At 53.2% G+C, this 25,476-nt stretch overlaps 6 protein-coding genes across 6 annotated transcripts; 4 read left to right on the forward strand and 2 right to left on the reverse strand.

The window, feature by feature from the left end:
• Window positions 1-6,849: 6,849 nt before the first annotated feature.
• On the reverse strand, window positions 6,850-11,872 carry QC764_511660 (uncharacterized protein). The gene is made up of 3 exons (XM_062948385.1): window positions 11,191-11,872; window positions 8,125-11,021; window positions 6,850-8,072 (listed from the first exon to the last, which is right to left on the reverse strand). Exons 1-3 carry the CDS (start codon window positions 11,409-11,411, stop codon window positions 7,051-7,053), a joined length of 4,140 nt encoding a protein of 1,379 aa, XP_062799698.1. The 5' UTR covers window positions 11,412-11,872; the 3' UTR covers window positions 6,850-7,050.
• A 122-nt stretch (window positions 11,873-11,994) lies between these two features.
• QC764_511650 (uncharacterized protein) lies at window positions 11,995-12,799 on the forward strand (the record flags this gene model as incomplete). Its single annotated transcript, XM_062948384.1, has 3 exons — window positions 11,995-12,259; window positions 12,322-12,631; window positions 12,690-12,799. Exons 1-3 carry the CDS (start codon window positions 12,194-12,196, stop codon window positions 12,797-12,799), a joined length of 486 nt encoding a protein of 161 aa, XP_062799699.1. The 5' UTR covers window positions 11,995-12,193.
• Window positions 12,800-13,216: 417 nt separating this feature from the next.
• Window positions 13,217-17,478, forward strand: HST6 (ATP-dependent permease; the record flags this gene model as incomplete). The annotated part of the gene is made up of 3 exons (XM_062948383.1): window positions 13,217-13,746; window positions 13,800-15,341; window positions 15,480-17,478. The coding sequence occupies 3 exons, from the start codon at window positions 13,217-13,219 to the stop codon at window positions 17,476-17,478; spliced, it is 4,071 nt and encodes a 1,356-aa protein (XP_062799700.1).
• Window positions 17,479-17,841: 363 nt separating this feature from the next.
• On the reverse strand, window positions 17,842-22,638 carry QC764_511630 (uncharacterized protein). Its single transcript, XM_062948382.1, has 4 exons — window positions 18,984-22,638; window positions 18,271-18,848; window positions 18,152-18,201; window positions 17,842-18,085 (listed from the first exon to the last, which is right to left on the reverse strand). Exons 1-4 carry the CDS (start codon window positions 19,094-19,096, stop codon window positions 18,026-18,028), a joined length of 801 nt encoding a protein of 266 aa, XP_062799701.1. The 5' UTR covers window positions 19,097-22,638; the 3' UTR covers window positions 17,842-18,025.
• GE2 (4-O-methyl-glucuronoyl methylesterase) lies at window positions 21,051-22,238 on the forward strand (the record flags this gene model as incomplete). Its single annotated transcript, XM_062948381.1, has 1 exon — window positions 21,051-22,238. One exon carries the CDS (start codon window positions 21,051-21,053, stop codon window positions 22,236-22,238), a length of 1,188 nt encoding a protein of 395 aa, XP_062799702.1.
• Window positions 22,639-23,629: 991 nt separating the features above from the next.
• On the forward strand, window positions 23,630-25,474 carry QC764_511610 (uncharacterized protein; the record flags this gene model as incomplete). Its single annotated transcript, XM_062948380.1, has 1 exon — window positions 23,630-25,474. The coding sequence occupies one exon, from the start codon at window positions 23,630-23,632 to the stop codon at window positions 25,472-25,474; it is 1,845 nt and encodes a 614-aa protein (XP_062799703.1).
• Between the last annotated feature and the right edge of the window lie 2 nt (window positions 25,475-25,476).

Here is a 25,476-nt window from a genome sequence, read left to right on the forward strand (position 1 = left end):
CAGAATAGTCAATGAGGCCCACTGTTAAGGAATTGATATCTTGGCAATGGGACCTGAGCCACTGGATTCGGCCTTTTCCAGCCACCCGGGCAACTCACCCTCACACAACACAACGATTGACACCGTTTTTGGACCCCATATACGACAAAGAAGCAAACGCGAGGTGGAGTTTAGACGCGAAATCACGCTTTGTCGTCACGCCTCCGTATTGGTTGTCCTCTTTGACAACCACATTCATCAATGCCATTTTTGTGCCGTGTGTCTCAACTGCAGCTACTTTTGGCCGGACAGCGCCGTGAAAAACTGGCCATATTCCTCCTCCTTCCATCGTAGTGACTCGAAAACTTTTTGCACTACGTTAACGAATGATGATAGAATGGCCAGCCCGGCCACTTTTCCTTATCATCGCCAGCAATCTTCCTTCGAGGGAATTATCTATCCCTTATCCGAGGCGTCGTTAGAGCCGGATCTGCGTGATCACGCGAGGCGCAAATTTTACCGCATTATCAGTTACTTCGAAGCTATAGAATCGAGAAGCGACCGGACCAGAAGTTATTACAACCGTCTCTTACTCGTCCGCCTCACTTATGACTATTCATGCTCAGAGAAATCACAAGATATTTTTCTCCGAGCTTTTTTTCAGTCCGTGGTGCTCCCAATAAACGGCGAAGACGACATTGATTTCAGTAATACGGAGCTGGAAACCGCCGTGGTTCGATCTGCAGAACATTTCTTCGACAACTTTTTCCTCCCTCATAAGACCCGGCCTCCCCTCGCCGTCTCAACTTCTGCTAATGTCTCCTAGTAAAAGCCTCTACAAAAAAGACTCCGCAGCCTTCCCCAGTATACCATTCCGTCATTCGGCGAGCGCAAGGAAGAGAATTCCAAGACTTCGTCGGCACGCCAGAGCGAGTGTCAGAGCTTCGCGGTCAGTGCCTCATCCGCGACCGGCATCGTTGTGTCATAAGTCGTTGATTTGACCAAAGCGAAGCAATAAATCGTATGAGAAAAAGCGGCGATGATGCGAAGGATAACGATGGGAACTTGCTTTTAGACGAAAATCAGTTTGAGAGTTTAGAAGTAGCACATATCCTTCCACATTCCCTTACATCACGGGATGCAAATTCCCAATTGGTTTGTTTCCCGTCCCGCTATACATCTAGTATTTGAACTAGCCAATCGCTAGTCTCGTTCGAAAGAAGCCGCGCTGGCGATCCTTAATATGTTTGACCATGGTGTAGTAGTCGATTTACTTACTGGTAATGACATTGATCGACCGCGGAACGTTAGTACGGTAACTCACAACCTGCACCGTTTTTTTTGGCGACTGAGGGGTTTTTCAAGCCTGTTGCTGGCCAACTACCACACACCTACCTAATCAACTCCTTTCTCCCTTCTGGTATCGTACGAGGTCTGCTCCCTGTTACGCGTCTTCTTCACAATCACCAGCGGCAGACACCGCCACCTCTCCACATCACACACCATCAAGATGCTTCCGTAACACAGCCGCTCTATAATCCTAGTGCAGCAACGGTAGTCGAAGGAAGAGAAAGAGGCTGGCAACCAGGGAACAGATCATCGGGCGTCCACAAAATTCTTAATCCGACAGGCTTGCAATCAGCGCGAGGCGGATACTAACCCCAAATTCCCCGAGCTCTCAGTCTCAGTCGGGCTACTCTACGAACAGTAAAGCCACAAGATGCGAATTTACCAGCGCCTACCATACTCGTCGGTCCTCCGTCGGGAGCTCCGTCACCATATCCCGGCTCTCACGCCCCCACACGGCCAACCTCCGGGCTTTCTCAATTACTTTCACAACCAAGTTTAAACCGCAGCCATTCATTAGCCCAGCCGCAAAGACTATCGCATCCAGTTACGTTAAAGCACGAGCATAGCGGACAGCCAGTCTTTCCAAACTCACCATATGGAGGCCCGACCATGGCCGGTAGGGGGTTGCCTCTATCCAATGCCGCCGGTGATGGGCGATTGGGCCCAGGAGCTTTAGGTTCACTTCCTCCAGAAGGATCCTCTACCCGAACAATACAAATCTTAGAAGGGCAAACGTTCTTAACAATCACGCCGAGGTATAGTAAGGAAATAGTAGTTCCAGTAAATGTTCACCAAGCGTCCGAACAGCTCAATGAGAAGAGACAGCGTAACGTAGCGTCTTCAGGAAAATTCCGGCAGCGAAAGAAGGAGAGGGAAAGGGAATAACAATAAAAGCTGCAAAAGCTAGGGGCGAGAAATCGAGAGTTAGAAAGAAAAAAGGATAAGCTGGAAAAGCAGTACTAAAAACTAAAAATTAAGCGTGACTCTTATAAAAACAACTAAAACCGCTGGTATTAGCGAGTAGGCGGAAAGACTACCAAGTCCGTCTACTTCTCGAGTTCCGGCGCCTTATACTGCGGCAACAGATAGCAGGGCACACACACCGCGCCAAACTCCAATGCCACTCTCGCCTACACACTCACAGTCGCAACCTCCTTCGTTTTCACATTCTGCTATCCATCCTCACCCGCATCCAGTTCCGCACCCCCATATACGTCCAAAGACCTACGGCGAACCGTCTACCGCAGCCTTCGCCTTATCCACACCAACGACATTACCGCCCATCGCCGGTACTTTTGCGTTTAGAATACCACCACTCCACATATCACATTCCTGGGCCGTCTCGATTACCACCTCTTCGATTCGAACCACAAGCAGGAGCAACTTCCTCGACAACACCTGCCCACAGGTAGTCCCCCGTTTTTACTACCAACCACCTCCCTCCTAAACCGATGACCACCAAGAGAGCTCATACGTACCGCTGGGTGGGCTACCGAGACACCGCCATCTGAAGGGAACCCAAAGTGATCAACACTACAGACAACAGTATCTCCGATCGACCTATTTATACTTCAAACACCCTCAACCACAGTCTTCTGGGATGAATCCATATTACAACCCGAGCCTTACACAAAGCAGCGTTACGGCAGCGGCGAACAACAGTCACCGGGCTAGCAAGAAAGATAGCGCTGGCGTGGTGTCTGTGGACCCGCTGCGAATCAAGGAGACGTGGGGTATTCGGCGATATTGCATTGAATGCGGTACTGAGAAGCGGTACTACCGGCCTGGGGATCCGATTGAGCTGTGCAAGCCGAAGGAGGCGGTGTGGGTGGTGCCAATGCTGGAAAATACACCGACGACCGGCGAACATCAAATGTAATGACTGTGGCTCGTTTATCCCATCGTCAACGCCAAGCAGGAGGAGTGGGTGAGTAGCTAAGCCTTGTCCCGACAGTCTGGAACGCTACGTCAGCCCTGATGCAGCTTCGACCACTAGCCACGCGCGATGTTATAGCACATGCACCACCTTTAAGCGGGGTGCGGCATTTGACTTGGCAGGTGATATTCAGAGAGGGTCACAGCGTGGACAAGGCTATGCGCAATGGGTGCAAATTGACGGCCACCCCTATGCAATCCCGCGGGTATTCCGCACACACCTTCACTTTATATAAGGTTACACTGCCAAGATCCCTTCCACTATGGCAAGCGCAGACTGTTGAAATCGCTCTAGTGGATCTGAATGAATCAAGTAGGTATGATCAAAGCGTTGTATCTCATTGATTGCTCTAGGAACCCTCGAGGGATAAGACCTGTGGAACGATAACAGTGGGAACCATCTAATACCCCATAATTCGCCAAGACCTTTCTGCCATGGCCGCTCCGTGACCATGGCATCTGCTGGCCTGGAGTGCTGGCAAACCTCTTGGCTGGGGAAGCGTAGTTCACATATTCACCCAGACGTCCGAACTCCTGTCGCGAGAGGGCCGCCTTGGAACATGGCTGAACGCACCCGCTCTCAGCTACTCTTGCCTCGAAAATGAACCACGGCGGGTTAGAGATAACAGTGCAGATACCCTGTTAACTTAACTGGTGGATTTGGGGTTATCTGGGTCATAAGTGCTTCAAACGGTTTTTGGAGTCGTTCACCGCTTGACGGGATCCTCCATCCGGATCATCCTTACATAGAATTCAGTACGACTCACGACGCTGTTCCAAGGCATATGGTGAGGAGGCGAGAGTGCGTGTATTGTAGTAGATACGGAAGGCGGCGTCTCTATAGCCTATGTTAAGCGTAATATCGTTCTCTAAATTGAAAATCAAATCCTAGACAATTGATTTAATATAGAAGTTTTATATCGTGATAGTACGTCGTAGGTTATATGTTTTAGGTAAGAAAGCAATACTGTTGTGGGTTGAGGAAATATGTGACAATAATATTTATTAGGGAACCTAAAGATAGGCCTGTTTGCTAGTTATCACCTTCAACGCCTCCGCCCCACCTGGTTACCAATCAAGGCTGCCTGCATAATAGCTCTTGTAGGTCCCGTCGGTATTACTAGACCAGCACGGGAAGATGCAACTAAACCATCCGCTTCAGTTCTTTGATCGAGCACATGTAGCAAGCCCTGTGGGTATAAGCACAGGTATCGAGACCAGTAGAAACTTCGGACTGGCATTCGTGGCATTTCCAACCGCACTTTTTGAACGTCTTCGTGCGGTAGAAGCTGTTGTCGCAATGGCCAGAGTCATATCTAGTGCTTGTCGTATAGTTTGTACCCGGTGCAGCGCTGTAGTTGACCGTTCCAATCATAAACAGCAGCTCTGACGGCATCTTCACACTCCATCGCACTCTTAGGGATCCAGACAACATTGCCCGAGAATGGAAACGCCGACGGTCCCATCCAACCCACGGAAGGATCTTGCCCGTCGAAGAGTAATCCCGACGACGGAATGTTGGGTTCCGGCATACCGCCGAAGAGACGGAGAGGGGCCAGCATTGCCAATACCCATCGTGAAGAAGTCTGAAAGGGAGGGGGCTGAGGTTGAAGTAGTGAATACGGTATCCAATAGCGAAAGGGGCGGTTAAGAATAGAGCGGCAATCTCTGTGTGCAATGCAATCCAAGTGTGCTCTTCAAACATACTACTGCATGGCCAGCTTCTGAATACCCAGCACACGCCGGGTCAGCACGTTGTTTCAAGGGAGTCCCTATTGTAAGTGCACGACTTCAGCCTGCAAGAAACCGGCTGTGAGGCCCAATGAAAAACAACCGCATCAGAGTATTTACATACAATTCCAACTGATGTTTTGCAGCATATGATATTCCTGATAGATTGACTGTCTACCTACGAGAGCTTCTCCGTTACACCCAACCCCTTTCGAATCGAAAACAGATGCAAGGAAACTGATTGCCAGCCAGTTCACTTCAGCCAGGGCGCATATCCTCCAAATCCTGCTTCCGAATGGTTGCAATCATGACTTCAATTTGCACACCCTTGGGTGCCTCTGTCGAAGCCGAAAAGTCACCAGCAGGTATCCAAACCCAAAGCAGCTTGTGGCGGTCTCGCACGGTGACAGCCTGCCCCTCAAGTACCGTGATTCTCAGCCGGCTGGATATCTGAGTTCATCGTGCAGTTTTCAGGGAAAACATTCGGAGTTGATCAAACCCGCGACATGATGCATATACCTGGATGAAATGGGTCAGGCACACTCGGACACAGGATGCATTCACCAACGTAAATGAAATTACTTCCTAGACGCAAAGTTCGCAATCGTCGTAACATAATGCCACTACTCCCCCCTCCTTCTTCCCTTTTTTTTACCCTCCTTTCCCTCCTCCCTTCCCCCCTCCCCCCCTCCCCCTCCCCCTTCCTCCCCTTCCACCCCTCTTAAACCCCCCAACCACCTCCGGTGCTCCTCCACCCGAGCCTGACTCTCAGCAATAACCTTGTCCATATGTGCCACATTCTGGGTAAACTCCTCCTGTCCAGCACGATGTTGTCTGGCACGGACAAATCCACTTAATAGAATGGCAAAGGCTTCGGCTGTTTGATCCCCAATCCCTGCTGTGTCGTCGGGTGGCGTGTTAGTCCCGGCGTCATGATGTGAGGTGGGCTTGGGGGTGGTCTCGGGCGCGGTCTCGGGCGCGAGATGGGCGGTATGGGGCTCAGGATTGTTGACAGGGGAGGTTGTGGTTTTTTTGTCGGCCATCGTGTTGATGGGAAATGTTATGAGGAAAGTGCTTTGTTGATCTGTTGGCCCGAGGGAGTAAGTGAGTGCGTAAAGTTGAGGTTGGGAAGAATAGAAGGGTCGCTTTTATGGAGATCAAAAGACGAAACATTACACATCATACCCAAGAAGAAAGTCACTGTACACTCACAAGCCTAACAACTCTCCACCACACGACCATCGTACAACATGTCAGAAGTGTTGATTTGATCCATCCTACAGGTATCAAACATCCCTTCCCTCCAACCCCCCCCCCACATAATCCGGGCACCTCACTGATCAGCCCGCAAAGGAACATCAAAAGGAACAAACAAAATCCTCTCCCCCTCCCCAGTATCACTAACATTCTTCTTGCCATCCCCATCCCTCTTCCTCTCCAACGGCTGCAAAATCGGCCTAATCCCAAGCCTAGTCCTCTTGCTTTTGTCCAGTACCACTTTGCGGTTTTCTCGTCGTGAGTAGATGTCCCTGACTGCCGCCTCGATCGCGGCCCGAGGGGGGGGCTGCGAGGGGGGATTCCTGATTGCGATGGAAGTGACTCGCTTTTTCAGCTTTGAGGGTTCTTTGGGGTTGGAAGGCTCGGGGTTAGTGGCCGTGGTTGTTGGCTGTTGAAGTTGCGACATGATGATTCGGGAATGTTGAGCGGTTTGTGTTGGTTTGATGGATATTTTCGTAGGCCTAAAATAGGTGATTGGTGTCAGTCTATGTAGGCAGCGTTTTTATGATAAAGCGGCAATGAGCTACAATAAGTACCTTTATCTATCCAACCATTGTAACAGTCAACTGCGCGTCAGTGGGTCTGGTCTGTCAAATGACATTCTGTCTCTTGACCTGACACGTAATGTGAATCACAGTACAGCGACGATGATATTGACTATGTTTTGTTCTCCAAAATGACATCTGCTCGGTTGATTGCATGTCACAGGTTGTATCTTCAGTCCTAAACACCCAAAGAAAATCATGCAATATACACAACAGCCCAATAAAACTCCAACTAATACCGATGCGTCTGAATCCCCCTTTTCCCAAAAAAGCCCTTCCTCAGCACATTGCTACTTGCCCTCTTCATCAACTTCCCAAAAGTCCCCTTTTGATCTTCAGACCCACCACCACTATGACTATCATGGTCTGAATTAATCTCACCAAGCTTGTTGCTCGATATTTTCTTCGTGATTGACTTGGCATGCCTCTTGATCAGAGTTCCCAAAGGAATCTTGGACGGCTTCCAAAAATGCTGTTTCCAGTGGTCATCCCCATCATCCTCCATGTGCTGAGCATCGGAATTTGGTGACGACTGTCGTAACTTATGCCGACCTTCATCATTCGACTCCTCCCCGAGATAGGTTATTTGTGAAAGGGGACTCGGCTTAGTAATAGACGGCGATACCGGTCCTGAGGCTGGCGCTACAGTCGACTTTGGGGTGGTGTTAAGGCCGGGCGACGAAGGTGCAGATAGCGGGGGCCGAATGCCTTTTGGTGTCCGGTTGAAGACTTTGGATAGAATGGTAGAAGTAAAGCGTTGGGGTGACTTGGCCGGTTTCATCACGACCTTCGTCAGATGTTCATCTGCGGGCAGCTTAACTATTGTCAAAACGCCACCCGGGGGGCCAGGTCGTACTTCCTCGTTCCATTGAAAGCCGTACTTGGTCTTTCCCGGGACCAGCTTCGATTCGGCGAGTTTGACCTCTGGTCGCAGTCTGCACCCGTAAGAGCCAACCCAGCAGCGCGGATCACGCGTGTGACGAGTGATCTGAAGCCTCCCGGACCGCGTCAGGGCTGACCTCTGACCAGGCGTAAAAGGGAAGGTGGCTGCGGTGCGATACTTGCGGTGTTTTTCAATTCGTGTCTTCCAGCCAGGGCCTCTGGGAATCTCGTCTTGTCCCCAAACGGCGTATATCAGCTCGTTCGCATAGCTCCGAGTGGTGCCCACTATGGTAAGACTGTCGATGTGGTGGCCTATCGTCTTCAGTGGGTCGAGGATGCAAAGATAGGCATCTGGATGATATGGTACAAATTCTTGAACGTGTTAGCAAGTGTGTAAAATTGCATTGGGAGCATAAAGGCTTACCCTCATCGTCGTTCTCTGCGGTCTCATCGCTGGCGTGACTGGTGTCTGACCAACCCGATGATTCTTCCTCTGTCTCTGGCTCATCATGCCTGACTCTTCGTTCTGCCGACCCTTTCTTCCACTTCATTCCTTCCCGAAAGCCGTAATACCTGCGCACCATCAAACACAAATTCCCAATGTTGACTCCGTCGGCCCTGGTACACTGCAAGTCGGCAAATCTCAACACCAACTGGCGAACTCTCTGAAGTCCTCTCCATTGATCCACACCGACAGCAGTTGGATGAACATTCCCTCCCAACTTTGTGTAGTCAACCTCCAGCGTGATGTATCTCATCAGAGGAACGAAGGAGTCCATCAGAAGTGTCGCTGTCGGGCAATTCTTCTCCGCCACAAACGGGCTGTACACAACGTGAAATCTCCGAGCAAGGAAGAAGGCGGCGAGAAAGTCGACACGCATGTCGTAGCAGACTGACATGTAAGGGTAAAGCGGAGATATTGCAGACGCAAAGGAGTCCAAACATTCTGTAGTCCACAGCTTGCGACCATCCAGAGGATTCAGGGGCCATATTGGCTCATAGCAATGCGGAGGGTTCATGCGAACAGGCTTTGGATTGAGGTTTCCCGTATTGTGATCGTTGAGAATCATGTTGGTAATCTTGAAGCGGGCTCGATCGGGCAATAGGAAGTAAAGACAACGGTTTGATCTTGCTAGGCCTTTGAGCTGAGGATACCTTCCATTTTGGAGTCCTGTATGGTTTAATGTGTGTGTGCCATCGGGGTCACGGGAAGCTCTTTCCCTTCTCAGACGAAGAACTCCTTGCTGAAAGGACAGCTCTTTGTCAAAGATGAACTTATCCGCCGGGTTGTTGAGCGTTCTCTCCCACGTTACCTCGACAGTCCGATCCCAAGGAGGGTACTCGAGGGGAACAGGAGCCCGTTCCGGGGAGCGGAGAATTCTTACCGGAGGCGCATACCCAACGAATCTGGGCAGTTTCGGAGATTCTTGCTTCTGTATACGTGGCTCATTGCCACAAATGAAGAGTCCACCACTTGCAAGTGGATGGAATGGGACAGCCGGTTTATCTGCTGCTTCAGTTCCCACATCATTGGCAGGGACTCGAACGGTCGGCGTGTCCGGAGGCGCTCGCAAATCTGATGGACTTTGACGCCCCTCTGAGCACGACGGCGACGTTTTGCCGGCGCTTGACTCTCCTTGCCGCGATTGGGACTCTTTTTCAACAGCCGGTGTGGGTATTGGTGGGGAGATAATGCGTGTTGTCGAAAGTCCTTGAATCTCAGCTGGGTGTTTAAGATTCACGTCCACACAGTGCGGTGAGGATATGCTCTGAAACAGTGCCTCGGTAAATAAAGCAGGACTGCCTGGGGGTTTCAGTGGACACTTTGGCGATGCTGGGGTCGGCGGGAGTGTTGGCACAGTTGGAACTGCAGCTAGGGTTGTGGGGGGCCTGTTGGAGGCTGCCAAGGATGGTGGAGTCGGAGAAAGCTTCACAGAATCTCTCGAACCCCCTTGAGTTACCGAGGCGCATGACGAACACCTGCGTGAAGCAGAAGTAGAGGCTGAAACAAGCTTTGACGAAGCAGTTGAAGTTGCAGATACCGGGGTTGCGGGCAGACACGCATGTGCCGCGTGATTTCTTGATGGAATTTGCATCTGAAGCTGTTTGCCTTGGGTCCTTGTCAAACTTCGAGATTTTGCGCTCAAGAGTGGATAGTGAGACGAGCACCCACGGTCTGGATCCTTGGCTATTCTTGTGTCTTGACTTTCTTGGGCTGTAGAAAGCCTTCCAGAAGACGTGGCAGTCGTTTGACTGGCTGCCGAGTTGGCCAGGGTTCTCGTCGAAACAGAGTGCCCAGATACCCTTTCTGGCCTCAGTGTTACCTCATGAGTGGATGAACGCCTACTGGGTGTGGTCGGAGTTGGTAGTCTCTCGGATATCCCTCCAGGCGCTCCCCCAGGAGCAGTCACAGTTGTTTGCTTCGCCAACCTACCGCTTCCTTCTTGATTAACAAGCGTTTCAGTTGACGCAGTCCCCAATTGCCTCGAGGTTGCTTGGATTGTGGAAGGCCTTGATGACGATGTCCCTTGCTTATCTTGTGTTTTTACGGCATCCTGTACCGGAGATGATCTGGCTGGAATGGCGGATTGAGTCGCAGAAGCTCTGACGGGTTGACGGGGAGTAGGGGATCTGGTGGGAGGTAGAGTTCCGTTGGTTGGGTTGCCAACCGTGGAGGCAGAGCCAACCTCCCTTGTCTCGAGTTGGGCGAGGAGTCTTTTGGTCTTTGTGAGTGTCGGCGTGGGTGCAGGAGAAGGCGCCTTTGAGTCAGTTTGCCACGTGCGTGGCCCTGATGATGGTACAGCCAAAAGGCTAGCGGGGCGTGGTCGAGGTTCGGTCTTTAGTACTCCAGATGAAAGCAAAGCAATAGGGGAACCCAGAGCGACTGGTATGCCAGAAAGCGATTGTCTCCTCGTCTCAGTATTACTTGTTGCCCTAGGCGGGACAGGTGTTTTGCTTGATGGTGTTGCACCTCGTCCATGTTGTGTCGTGGAAGGTCTTGGTCCTATTGGCGTAGTTGAGCTCCGTGGCCCTGGCAGGGAATATGATGAAGAACTTGTGAGTCGGCTGTTGCTTTTGGATTGCTTGGGGCCACCTGACGGCTTTGGACGTATCTTCACTCCCACCATTGACGGCATCGAAGACGGTTTACGTAACGATGAGGCAGACAAGGACCTGTGCGGCGCTGCTTGAGGACTGTGTGACTTCGAACCGCCAGGTAGAGCTGTATTTTCTCTTTTGGGCGTAGGGGGCTGGGTGGACGGTGGAGTTTGTGCGGTTTGGATTGTCTGCCTGGTGCCAGTGAATGTTGGCGCAGATAGCCTAAATATCGGCATGTTAAATTTGGACTTTCAGGCTTTGCGATATGGTATACATCGGGAAGGCTTGCGTCCATCAAGTACGCGGGTGGGACAAACAAGGGCGGGGATGGGCTTGTGGAGGCAACTGGGTAGCACAAGGCCAAAAGTGACAGAACAAGTGAAGTACTGACAACTCAGTTTGTTTCAGAGGTATCCGTGAGCGAGAGCCACCCAGGGCTAGAGGTGAGGATTTTCTGATGTTGCCCGTGGTGGCCGGGAGACCACCATCCTCGTTCTCGAGGACAGCTCCATCGTCAGGGGCCTCATAGTCATCATCCTCCAACAGGCGCGCAGTGCTCCTTGGTTGTCCGGCTACGGCTGTTGCGGGCTCCGGCGGTCGTTGTCTCTCCATTTGTATATAGATGGCTGTGTATTCGAGGTAGAGAAAGTTGGTGATGCTGCCGTGTTTGATGGCAGTGGATGCTCGGCGCAAGCCATTCCGATCCCGCCTTGGGTTTTCGCGACTAAGCTCCTCCTGACTTGTGCCACAAGAGCCGAACCCAATGAGCACGCATCATAGCTCATGGCCCCTTAAAGTTCCCCCACCGTGGGCAACGAAGCCCCAACGGCGATGTGGTTCTTAGGACACGGCTAACGGCGCCACACCAACAAGGCGAGCCTTTCAAGGCGGCGGGGCAGCCATCATATATCTGGGGAGTTAGAATGGATGAGACAAGCCCAGCTCAGGTATACGAAGAAATAGGGAGGTCGCTGCAAGAATTCTGCGACAGTTGCTGGCGTGAACGAGATGGAGATGTTGTGGCACACAGCGAGCAGCAAAGACAGTCTTGGCAGTCACTTATTGGAATTGGCTTGGCGGATGTCAAAAGCGGGTCCATGCCAAGACGGCAGGAAGTGTGAAGTGGTCTAGATAAGATAAGATCATGCCGGGGTTGTTATCGATAACAGCCTAACCCTGGCAACCCCGCGAAAAAACGTCAGTCACCCCGCCATAAGCTCTGGCGGCTGCTTGAAGCTTCTGGTGCTGTCTCGTGGCGCCCGCCCTTGGTATTTTTGCCTCCTACTTTTTGCGATAAAACATTTGCTGACGGCGCCTCCCATAATTGTGCTACTCTCTTGATAGCTGCACACATAAACCAACATTTACCTGAACCGCAAAGACCAACCATCACCATGTCTGTCGTCGGAGGCCCCGTTCCCAAGAACTTTGACGCTGAAAATGCGGACAACCTCGAGGATGTGCGACTTCCCTCTTCCTAGGTTACCTGCCCAGCGCTTCCATTGACACTATGATGCCGTAGATCGAGAAGCAGTTCGCCGTCAAGGCTGTCCAGCACATGGCCACCTACTGGTCCATCCTCGAGAAGGTCAAGGGCTCTACCCTGCGCCTGACCAAGATTGACGACGAGATCTACGAGCACCTCAAGACCGACTTCCCCGAGTTCGACCCCGCTGCCACCATTGATGAAGACGAGATGAAGAGCAAAACCGGCAAGGAGAGGTGGCGCAAGTTCCTGATGGCCTACGACAAGAGGGTCGATGACTACAACTTTGGCACCATGCTGCGCTCCAACCCCAAGGCCGAGTACACCGAGGAGGATACCATCTTCGGTATGTTTTGGCTGAAGGAACGGACCTCTCGAGAATTGATCACTAACACCTTAAACAGTACCAAGAATGCAATTTTACGCCATCGAGATTGCGCGAAACAAGCTTGGCCTGAATGACTGGATCTACGAGAAGGCGCAGCAGGAGAAGGCTGCTGGATCTAGCGCCTGATGATAATACTTTTTCTGAAGTTAGAAATGATACCTACCTCTTCACTGTTCTTCTCAAGTGAGATGATGTCCCCTGTGCCTGTACCCCGCTCTGGACCCTTGTGCGTGGCCCCCCACCATGCTTTGTACCCCTTAGTATTGTCCTCGACCACAACCCCTGAAGAGCACCACACCACAATACCAACATCGCACAAAGGCTTACAGCTTCACCACGCGTCCCATTATACTCAGGAACCAAGAGGCGGCAATCATGGAAGCCACACAGACTTTTTGTCGGGAATCAGTTCCATGCCGAAATCCAACTTTGTTTTCCCATACTTTGTCGACGCACCCATCTCGATCAAGTGACAGCACTTGGTCTCATTCGTCTCGACCAATTCCATGATCCTCTCTTCCCGAGAGACTTATCACCATCGGCATGGTTTCCTCGTCAATTCCTCAGTCCTCTTCCCTCAATGGGTACCCTGCTCGAACGACAGAGCGGGACGACATCGCCATCAAAATGGAGGAGACACCAAGCGAACGAGAAAAGGCTGGGCCAGTCCCGACCACAAGATCGACATTCGCGACGCTATTCAGCTTCACCCGACCGAAACACATACCTCTCATTCTTCTCTCGTTTCTCACTGCTTCCTTCGTTGCGGCTGGCCGCACTGCTTATGCCATCATGCTTGGCAAGATCTTCGAAATTGTGTCGAAATGGGGTGCCGGCACCCTGACACCCAACGAGTTAGTTTCCCAGATCTCACAATGGTCCATCTACTTCGTCCTTCTTGGGCTGGGAGTATGGCTGTTTTCTTCGATTGACATTGCCCTGTGGGTGGTGTCTGGCGAATTGAGGGCCAGGACAACAAGAGAGATCATGTTTGGATCGTTATTGCGCAAGACGGCGGGGTGGTATGATCTCAGGGGCGAGGGTGTTTGGGCATTGCTTGTGCAGGTTCAGACGTAAGTCGCATGATTTGAGGTGCTGAGCAGGAGCCAGACTGACAAAACGACAGGCAGACCCGAGAGCTTCAGCTGGCCACCTCCCAAACATTGGGCTTTTTGGTCTGCGATGTGCTGGTCTTTGTGGCCTGCTTCATCGTCGCTTTTTCCTTCTCCTGGAAACTCACGCTGGTGCTGCTCGCTACTGGCGTGCCATCGGCTGTGATACTCTGGGCCCTCGGCCGCTTGCTCGATCCCGCCATCGAAGGGCAGAAACGAGAATTAGCAGAGGCTGCCAAGCATGCCACCGCCGCAACCACATCCATCGATGTCGTCAAGGTTTACAATGCAGCCGATCAGGAAGCCTTTCAGTTCATCTCAGCCATCCGCCGGTCTGCCAAGTACTACTCTAGGCAGGTGCTTTGCAACTGCGGCCAGATGAGCTACATCAAGATGTGGATGATCATGCTGTTCGTGGTGGGCTTTTACTTTGCCGTTGTTCTCGTCGGGAGAGGTGATCTCACTCCGGGAAATGCACTCACGACCTTTTACGCTGCTTTGAGTGCTTTCAAGAGTATAGAGACTCTGGGGCCCGAGTGGCTGATATTGGCCAAGGGAATGCAGGCTGCGCAGCTGCTCAAGAATGTGGCCGGTGAGGAGGCAAATGAGGAGCTCGACAAGAATAACGGATGGAAGAAGCCTTCAAGCTGCACAGGCGACATCAAGATGACGAATGTCAGCTTTGCCTATCCCTCCAACCCAACCAAGACGGTGCTCGAGCCATCGACGTTTCACTTTCCCGAGGGAGAACTCACTTTTGTTGTGGGCAGGAGTGGTTCCGGGAAGAGTACGCTGGGAAATCTTCTGCTGAGATTCTATGAACCTACCGATGGCCGCATTACTGTCGACGGCCATGACGTTACGACACTTGATCTGGAATGGCTACGCCGCAATGTCACACTCATTCAGCAGTCAAGCATCCTGTTCAACGATAGCTTCGCCAAGAACATTGCGTTTGGTGCCACCGAGCCGGACAAGGTCCCCCCTGAAGCGATCCAGCATGCCTGCGGCATGGCGCTTCTCCAGTCCACCATCACAGGCATGCCTGATGGCATCAACACGCAACTCGGTTCTGGCGGCCACAACCTCAGCGGTGGACAAAAGCAACGGCTGGCACTTGCCAGAGCAAAGCTTCGTGATCCCCCTGTGCTCATCCTCGACGAAATCACCAGCGGCTTGGACCCCATCAGCAGAACCATGATCATGGAAGCTATCCGCATCTGGCGCAAGGACAGGACCACCATCATCATCACCCACGAGGTGGGACATATTGGAGATGACGACTTTGTCTATGTCATGGCCGATGGTCGAGTTGTCCAACAAGGTCCCAGCAAGGAGATTGCCGCCGAAGAAGATGGACTCTTTGGGTCTTTCCTCGCTTCGGCAGATGATGCCTGCTCTTCAAGAGGGTCCGCCTCAACCGACAGCGACGTTGATATTGTCTACGAGCTGTCTGATGACGAGCCAGTCCAGGAGGCCAGCTATGGGAAATTCCTCCGCGGGGCATTGATCGACAATCCTAGGATGCATTCGCTCGGTTTTTTCCCTCGCATGTCGTGGACATCTGATCCTATTCAGCCTCCTCCTCCTCCTCCTCCTCCTCCTCCTCCTCCTCCTCCTCCTCCTCCTCCTCCTCCTCCTCCTCCTCCTCCTCCTCCTCCTCCTCAGCAGCGTCGACGGTCCACTGCCGCTAGGCCCACTTCGCGCGTTTCGTTAAGGCCGCAAAGCATGCACATCGTCACGACAATGGGACGGGAAATGCAGAGCAGCAGGATTCCGATTGCGAGACTGGAAGAGAAGCCGTCGGTGGCGGAGAGCTCGGCGTCGTTGGACTCGCTGGACAAGTTCTTTTTGGAACACTTGGCGAGCAAGAAGGATAGAAAGAAGGGACGGACGATTGAGGGTCATCGGTTACCTTCTATTGGGGCCATCTTGAAGACTGTTTGGCCTACGCTTGATAGGAGGGGGAGGTTACAGTTGATAGCTGGGTTGCTTTTGTGTCTGGTCATTGCGGCTGGCAACCCGGTTTTCTCCTTTATCTTTGCCAATCTCATTGGGGCGTTTTGGCTGCCTGAGGGGCTGGAGTCGGCGGGGAGCACGTGGGCGGGATACCTGGCGATTGTTGCGGTGGTTGATGCCAGTGCGACGTTTCTCGGGTACTTTTTCCTGGAGGAGGTTGCTCAGAAGTGGGTGAATGCGCTGAGGGCTGAGGCCATCAGACGGATCCTCAGCCAGCCCAAGTCTTGGTTCGACAAGGCGAATCATTCTCCTAACAGGATAACGCAATGCCTGGATCGGAACGCGGAAGAGATGAGGAAGTTGGTGGGCATGTTTCTGCCGATTGTGCTGACGGTTTCGTTGATGATTCTGACGTCGTTGGTTTGGGCGTTGATCATCAAGTGGGATCTTACTCTGGTGGCTTTGGCTGGTTTGCCTGTGGCTATTGCGGCTGCGAGGGGGAATGCGGCAATGAGCGACAAGTGGGAGTCGATTGCTAATGAGGCTGCTGCTGCGACGAGCGCCATCTTCAACGAGACGTTTGCCAACATCAAGGTTGTGCGGGCGCTGACTCTGGAGAGGTACTTTTCTGACAAGCACACCAAGTCTGCCCATTCGACGTATCTTTTGGGGTATAAGCGGGCTGGGTTTGTGGGCATCTTTTATGGCTTTTATCAGTCGATTGCGTTTTTCCTGACGGCGTTGGTGTTTTACTATGGGGCAAAGATTCTGAGCACCAATTCGACGACTGTTACGGATGTCATCAAGGTCATCAACCTCATTCTCTTCTCCCTAGGCACCTCGGTCATGGCGTTGAGCAACGTCCCTCAAATCGCTGCTTCAAAAGCCACCGCCACGCAGATCCTCTATTACGCCAACCTTCCCCACAACTCAAGCCACGAGGCCAAAGGAGACCGAAGAGTTGACTCCCCTCTTCCCGTGAAGATGACCAACCTCCGCTTCGCCTACCCTGGCTCCCCGAAGACGGAAGTCTTACGGAGCGTCAACCTCGAGATCCAACCGGGAACATGCACCGCAATCGTCGGCTCATCGGGCTGTGGAAAATCCACCATCGCGGCTTTACTTCTTGGGCTTTATGAACCACTAAACGACACCATCCCGTCTTACCACCGGCCCCCTCCCGCCGATGTTTCTCCCACCCCATCGTCATCAAAACGGTTCTCGAATATTGGCCCTAAACTCACGCTTTCCCCTCCCACGCTAATGTGGGAAACCACCACCACACCAAGCGTCTCTCCGCGGAACTCGATCCCGCTTTTCCCTGCCAGCCCACTGGATCAAAACCCTTTCTCTCCCCCACCCTTGACGTTTGCAGGGTGGGCTGCTTCGACCCTGGACACGGCAGCGCTGAGGGAGTTTATTTCCTATGTACCCCAAACTCCCATCTTGTTTCCCTATACGATCAGGGAAAATATCACGTATGGTCTACCTGACTCGTCGCCTTTGCTTACGGACGGAAATAATATCGAGACTGCCGCGCGGGAGGCGGGGATTCACGATTTTATCATCTCTCTTCCCCTGGGGTATGATACCTTGGTTGGGGAGGGTGGGCAGACGGTGAGCGGGGGACAGGCGCAGAGGTTGTGTATTGCGAGGGCGCTGGCGAGGAGGCCAAAGCTGTTGGTGTTGGATGAGCCGACCAGTGCGCTTGATGCGGAGGGGGCGCAGGGGTGAGGGGGTTGTTCAGGATTTGGTGGAGGGGGGGGGACAGGGAGATGGCGGTTGTGGTTGTGACGCATAGTAAGGAGATGATGAGGGTTGCGGGGAGGTGGTGATGGTTGAGGGGGGGGTTGTGGTTGAACGGGGGGTATGAGGAGTTGATCAGGAAGGGGGGAAGTTTGCGAGCTTGGTTACGGGGGTGTGGGAGCCGAGGAGGGGAAGGGAAGGAGGGAAGAGGGGGGAGGAGGTGATGATGGGGGGTTGAGGACGAGGAGGGAGGAGGCATTGAGACGGTTGGAGGGGTTTAGTTTTCGGTGAGGGGGGCGGGGGGCGGGGAAGTTCTTTTTTTATGAGGTATATGGGTTATGGCGTTTATGAGGGAGGGTATGATGGGTTTTGGGATCGAGACGCGGAAATGGTATATACGATAGATTGGTACACAGAATTTTCACACTTGGCTGCAGCTGGCTTTTTTCTTTGTCCATTTCCCAGATTGTTAAGCGCATGTTTGTGTAGTTCAGTGTCCTTGTCGGTTCATTGTTCACAACTCTTCCGCGACCGTTCAAACCTCCGAGTCCAAGCCAAGGCCCTCCCAGATCGGACCTCCGGGGATAACATATGTCTGCACAAAACGAATCAGTGTTTTCTGGCCAAGAAATCATCATCCCAACAACCAACTTGGACGCACCGTCGTATTGACATTCTCCTCGGAGTAAATGTCAACAAAAACACTCTCGTCTGCCCCCTCTGCTCGTCAGCTCAACCCTTTCCCTTTTTCCCTTCCCAATTCACAACTAGGTAACTCACCATCTTGATCATACGCCCCAGGGAAAACCTTCAGATACCCGCCCGGCACCTCCCCCTCCACCCCCTTCCCTTCCTTCCCCCCCCTCACCTCCAAGTGAGCACACTCGGGATAAAACTGAGGCCTGAACCCAACATGCAAACTGAGAATCTCATGTCTAATGATATACCTCCCACTGCCCAAACCCTCTGGCAGTCTCACCGGCCACAACCCCGGCTCCCCATCCCATCGCTGAAAACTCTTCTGATACCACGTTCCTAGCTCTAGTGTCCCATCCAATAAGCCTGCCTCCCATATCTTGAACCATTTCGCTTCGGTCAGGTTGACAGCGTTGCAGTTGTCGTCCGGGCAGCGGGTGAGCCAGGCGGTCATGGGGCCGACGGGGTGAAGCCAGTAGTAGTACACCGCCGTGATGACCTCGCCCGCGCTGATCGGGATGGAGGACGGGGGGGGCGTGCCGGGGTCGTTGCATGCTAGGAAGGGGGAGGTGGGACTGAAGAGGGGGTCGATGGTGATCCATTGGCGCTGGGTGAGCCAGGGTTTGTTGAGCTGTTCTTCTGGTGGGGTCGAGGGGTCGTATCTGCCTTCTCAGTCAGTGTCTTGAGTTGCAAGACAGGGAAAAAGTGGATTCATCGCTGGAGGTTGCAGGTGTCTTGGTGGTGGTAGAGGTCGAGCAGAAGGAAAGAAAAAGGAATGCCGTCACATCCGTCCCTACCCTCGATACCAAGTCTCGCCAACCGTGTAGTTGGACAGTCCCCCGTGTGCAGACGCCGGCCCCGGGAGGAGGGCAGCAGCCAAGAATGCCGCCAAGATCACCGGTACCATCATCACGACTTCCCACCAAAGTCAGGTTTTGGGGTCCGTAGGAGAGGAAAAGGCTGGGCACAGTGGGCAGGTATGCTTGGGCAACGGAGGGTGTATATCAAGTCCGAGGAGGCTCTTTCGTTGTGGAAAACTAGCCCACTCTCACCTCTTCTGCAAATTTACATGGCTGTATATTTTCCACTTTCGCAAACCAGCTCCAGTTGGAGAATCCGCTTCCCAGCAGATCGGGAATGGCCAAAATCTCATGGAACAACTCACGACCCGTTCGCCATCAGACGAAAACTCGGTCGTCCCGGACGAGATGAGCTGCGCGCTCAGGGATGGACTGGTCTTCCCTAAAGAGATTCAGGAGTGATCTCAGGCACGTTCCCCGCACATAATCTAGATAAATAGACCTTGTGACGAAGACACGGCGTTGTACATATGGCGGCTATATTTGACCGCCACTGCCCACCCGGTCTCTGGGTAAGTGGCGGCAATATCAACAACCAGCACCTGCAATTTTGACAAAATGTGCAATAATCATGAGTGCAAAATTGGTATCACGATCTCTGCTGATTGCCTCGTTGATTCGATAAAATGGGCCGCAAAACAAGGATGCGATCGAAAGGTTCAAGAACCAAACGCCAAGCCCAAGGTAGGTAAGGCGTATCGATGGTGGCGAGTAAGTGATCCCATGTGGCACTCATGTGGCAGTCGTGTGGCCGCCGTGTGGCATTCATGTGGCATTGAAGGACCTTGCCAGCATGCCCTGCAACATGTCGGCAGTCTTAGAGAGCTCAATCAATTGGTCTGGGGTACATGGGGTGCCCCGAATTCTCCGGCGTGGGGCACCATCGACTTTTGCCGCGAACCCCAACGTCACTGCGAGATCTGTCAAGCTGGCTTGGCGGACATATGGCCCACTGGAGCCTGAGTACCCGTGACGATCGGGGAGCCAAGCTAGTGACAGCCGTTCTGGAACGCTCAGGTTGAGTTGGGATGTTGGTAGGTCTTGTCAGGGGCAGACCGGTATTGCTGTATTAGGTACCACCATCGACGCAGCGTCGTCTTCCACTTGGTAGACGATCAGTGGACCGATGTTCTCCAGATCCAACAAGTTTAGAAACCTCAACGATTCGGCCAAGACAAGATGGAAACGAAACAAACACAACAATAAAAGAGATGATAAATCCTGCCCCAAGCCCGTCTCGTCAATCCCACAATCGGGACTGGGTCAGCCGTGGCTGCATTCGGAAGCATCCCGTCGGCCGGTGCCAATCGGCGGTCGAAGTAGAGGCCGAGGGTCAATGAGAAGGTGTGTGTTTGATCTGCGATGCGCCGGCAAATATCCATATTACCCCCAATCAGTCCCCAATCTCGTCGAGAATTCACACGGGCTTGGGAACACGTGCAGCCTCCGCCATCATCCAAAGTGCCAAGACAGGGTAACAACAGACAGCCGTCTTTGTTTTGCCTTCTGCCGCCGCCGCACGCATTTTGACCCCTGTTGACAGGAGACAACCACATTGAATTCACCCTGCCAACCAACCAAATGTCAACCATCGCCATCGATCTGGGTGGGGTACAGCGTCCGTTCCCGGGGGAGGGAGGACAAGCAAGGCTGCACCGTCTTCTTCGCCACGCTTGAGGAATCTGAGAAGCGGATTGGAGGAATTATTCTTGTAGGGGTTGACCAAGATTCAATATCAGCTCGACCCATGATTGATTGCAGCCGGCAAGGCCGCAGGGAAGCAAGCGTCCGGAGAATATTGCAGATGACGCCGCGCCAGGCACAGCTCCCGCATCCCTTTTTGCCCCCTACCACCGAACCGGGATGGGGCTCTTGAGGGGAGGCCGAGCGAGTAGCTGAGTCCATATAAGGATCAGAAGTCGTCAAACGACTTGCCATGGGAAGGGGTAACCAACTCTTTGTGTTCATCTCTTGACAGCACGTCTCCTCGCAAGAATCGTCATCATGGTCCATCTCGCTTCCGCCCTTCTCGTGGCCAGCGCGGCCTTTGCCGTTGCCGCTCCCGCCAACGAGATCTTTGAGCGTCAGACCTGCTCCGTCCAGGCCAACTACCCGACCCAGAACAATTCCAAGCTCCCCGATCCGTTCACCAGCGCCAGCGGGCAAAAGATCACCACCAAGGCCGACTTTGAGTGCCGCCAGGAGGAGATCAGCAAGATCATGCAGCAGTATGAGTTCGGTGTCTACCCACCACCCCCCGACAGCGTCACCGGTACCATGAGCGGAAACAACATCCAGGTCCGCGTGACTGTCGGCAGCAAGAGCATCACCTTCAGCGCCGGCATCCGCAAGCCATCCGGCAGCGGTCCTTTCCCCGCCATCATCGGTGTCGGTGGCGCCTCCATCCCCATCCCCAGCAACGTTGCCACCATCACCTTTGGCAACGACGCCTTCGGTGCCCAGTCCGGTATGGGTTCTCGCGGCCGCGGTCAGTTCTACGACCTCTTCGGCAGCAGCCACTCGGCTGGTTCCCTTACCGCTTGGGCTTGGGGTATTGACCGGTTGATCGATGCTCTGGAGAAGACCCCTGCTGCGGGTATCGACACCACACGTCTCGGCGTGACCGGCTGCTCCCGCAACGGCAAGGGTGCCTTTGTTGCCGGCGCCTTCGTCAAGCGCATCGCCCTCACCATCCCCCAGGAGTCCGGTGCCGGTGGTGCGGCCTGCTGGCGCATCTCTGACCAGCAAAAGTCGTCTGGCGCCAACATCCAGACTGCCAGTCAAATCATTGGCGAGCAGCCCTGGTTCTCCAAAAACTTTGACGCGCACGTCCGCTCCATCACCAACATCCCGCAGGATCACCACTTCCTCGCGGCCATGATCGTGCCCCGTGGTCTCGCCGTGTTTGAGAACAACATCGACTGGCTCGGCCCCGTCTCCACCACCGGCTGCATGCGTGCTGGTCGCCAAATCTACAAGGCTTACGGCGTGCCCAACAACATGGGCTTCTCGCTCATCGGTGGCCACAACCACTGCCAGTTCCCCAGCGGACAGAACTCGGAGCTCAACCAGTACATCAACTACTTCCTGCTCAAGAGCGGCACCGCCCCCGGCTCGGTGGAGCGCAGCACTTCCAACGCCAACACTGATGCTTGGTACCCATGGGCCGCCAGCGCTCCCACCCTTTCCTGAGCGGTTGCAGGAGTGTGAAGATGTTTGGGTCAGGGGTCGAAAAGGTGTGGTTCTTGTCGATAGCAAAGCTCGTTTGAGGGCTGGGAGGAGGACTGGGCATGTAAATATGGGAAAATATATGACGGGTTTTCTGGAGCTTATCTTTGTGCCCCGAAACAGAACGGTGCCTGGTGATGTGTCGAAAGCTGCCCCAAAAGAATCCTGTTGTGGTGAACCACAACGGTGATGCTTTGCCGAGAACTCGATGATAAGAGTGGTCCGGATACCAGCTTCGTGCTTCCCGGTGCTGGGTGAGCGATGTCGTAAGTAGGTTGCAGACCGAGAAAGATCAGGGGTAAGGTCTCGAGGATCAATGGACAATGAGACCAATTAAGGAGAAGAGATCCCCTGTGATGTGCCGTATCTATTGGTCTTCCTGACTGTGAGAAAGTGTGGTTGGAGGACACGGGGAGATGTGGTTTGTCATCTGCAGTGGAACAGAGCTCAGGAGCTTGGACCTTCTTGTGGCCCCTGCTATCAGCTGGAAGCATAAGCATTCCGGGGATAACCGGGTTTACACAAGCTGTGGGTATTACGGTTGACAGTTGCGGGCCGGCAACGCGGGGTGGGTGGTGGAGTTGCTGAAGTTTACACCAACGACAGCTCAAACCAGAGTCGTCATTGTCCCAGGATTTTCCATCTTCTGATATCTGCTTCAGTCCAATCGCTTTATCTTCTTCTGCGGTCTTGTGCCGTTTTGCATTCCTCGATTCATGACGCCCCATAAGCCCCTGCTGTACAACATGTCCTCATGGAAGGAAGTCTTCCCACTCGGTGCCCCCAGTTGGTTGGTAGGCCCATCTGATAAGCTTTCCAGGTCCAATGTCTACCGAGAGAGGAGGATGCAGTTGGGAACCATTGGATACGCCATTTTCGGACATGTTTGTCTTGGCCCGCAATATTCCACCATCTGCGCCATCTATTGCCTCGACATATTCCCGTGTCTGGAGAACGGCAGCCGAGTTGGGCGAGGGCATTCGGGCCTTGGCAACACCCCAACCAGGGCATCCTTCCCCCTACATTACCTAGCACCGCCGGTGGATATGGGGGACGGAGGGTGAGAGCCCATCTCAGCCAAGAACGATCGTCTCCGGGTTTAAACACGGACACAGAATCCCCCCAGGTTGGTCATCATCCTGACAGAGGCAGGATTATTGATGAGACAGTTCCGTCGGCCCGTACAGCTGAAAGTTCTGTATCCTTTCTATTTTCATTATGTCAATGAAGCTGGGGTATCTGCCCCGGTTGACCCGTCTTCCAAATAGCTTTGGAAGCTGACCGCTTGCTCCTTTTCCCCCTTCTCTTCACCTTTCGTCTTGTCTTTCCTCGAGCTTTTAGGCTCAACAGCAGTCATGGCAAGCCCCGGGCCGTCGACGACAACGGCTGTCGACAGACATGCCAAAGAACTCAATATTACCACTCTTTACTTGACCTTCGAGACAGCACTCCCCAGTCCTCTGTTCAACCAGAATACTCACCCTGCCACCCCAACAAGCAGGGTTCCACAACCACCCGACCTGACGCCCTATGCTGATCCTCGAACTTGGGCACCACATCGCAAGAATGTGCTCCTTTTCTTGTCATGCGTAGCAACCTTCTTGACAGCCTACACCTCAGGCTCCTACTCTCCGCCCGCCGAACTCATACAAGCCTCTCTTTCGCCAGTCCCTTCGAGCGTTGAGCCTGTTCTGGCCGGCATCACCACCTTCTGCGTCGGCTTTGGGTTTGCCCCGATGATGCTCGCCCCTCTTTCAGAGATGAATGGCCGATATCCCGTCTTTGTGTGTGCCGGCATCGTCTACGTCGTGTTCCAGGGTGTCTGCGGTGTGGTGACTTCGCTCGCAGGCATGCTGGTTGCCAGATTCTTGGTTGGAGTGGGGGCAAGCGTTTTCAGCACCATGGTTGGCGGCGTTATTGCTGATATGTACGCAAACGAGGAACGAAACACGCCGATGGCCTTGTTCAGTGGATCTGTCCTTGCCGGTACCGGACTCGGGCCCATGGTTTGTGCCGTCATGGCCGAGCGATGGGGAGATGTTGAGAGATATCCGAACATGTGGAAATGGACTTGGTGGCATCAGGTGATCATGTCTGGGGTGTTGATGGTGGCTTTTGTGGTGTTCTTCAAGGAAAGCAGGGGAAGCGTGCTGCTGAGCCGGAAAGCCAAGGCGCTGAACAGGTGGTACGAAGAGCTGGAAAATGAAGGTTACTATGGGCTCTGCTTTGAGGACGAACAGGGACAGGAGAAGGCGAGCGAGAATATGGCGAGCTCAGAAGACAGCACAGACGACAGATATGACGAAAAGAGATCGTTCTCGCCCTCAGCCAGTAGACATGAAAGGGGCCCTTCCATTAAGCGCGTCAGATGGGTGGTCAAAGAAGACGAGGAGCGCGCCTCTATCGGCAAAATGATTGCCATATCATCCTCCCGCCCTTTCTACCTGCTCTTCACTGAGCCGGTCATTTTCTTCTTCTCCGCCTGGGTCGCCTTTGCGTGGGGAGTCCTCTATCTAACATTCGGCTCCATCCCTTATGTATTCCAGCATGTCTACGGCTGGTCTCTCGAGCAATCGGGGCACGCTTTCACAGCCATTATCCTAGGCGCCGTCGTCGGAACCACAATGAGCATCTACCAGCAGCGGCTGCTGTCTCATCCCAAATGGGTTGACCCTCGCGAAGTGCTGACCTCTACTTCCACGACTACATCTTCCCTGTCGGACGAAACACCAGCGCCAGCAAATGGAACAGACAAGATATGGTCCATCCTCCGAACCTACTTTCCCTCTTCCTCTCCCGAATCCCGCTTGTATTTTTCCTGTCTTACCTCTACACTCCTTCCTATCGGCCTCTACCTCTTTGGCTTCACCGCCAAGCCAGAAATTCACTGGATCTTCCCCGCAATAGGGATATTTCTCTGCACCATGGGCATTTTGAGCATCTACCTCGCAGTGTTCAACTACTTTGCCGACGTCTATCATAAATACGCCTCTTCTGCCCTCGCTGCGCAGTCCCTGTGTCGGAACTTGGTTGGTGGCGCCTTCCCTCTGGTGACGAGGCTGATGTACAGGAATCTGGGAGAGGCCAAAGCAGGGGCGGTCTTGGGGACTATTGCGGTTGTACTATCGGTTGTGCCTTGGGTGTTGGTTTGGAAGGGGGAGGAGATCAGGGGGAGGAGTGTTTTTGCTTTTGTCGCTTGACA

The sequence above is a fragment of the Podospora pseudoanserina genome, chromosome 5 (assembly GCF_035222485.1).
Source record: "Podospora pseudoanserina strain CBS 124.78 chromosome 5, whole genome shotgun sequence".
Taxonomy (NCBI): Eukaryota; Fungi; Ascomycota; class Sordariomycetes; order Sordariales; family Podosporaceae; genus Podospora; species Podospora pseudoanserina.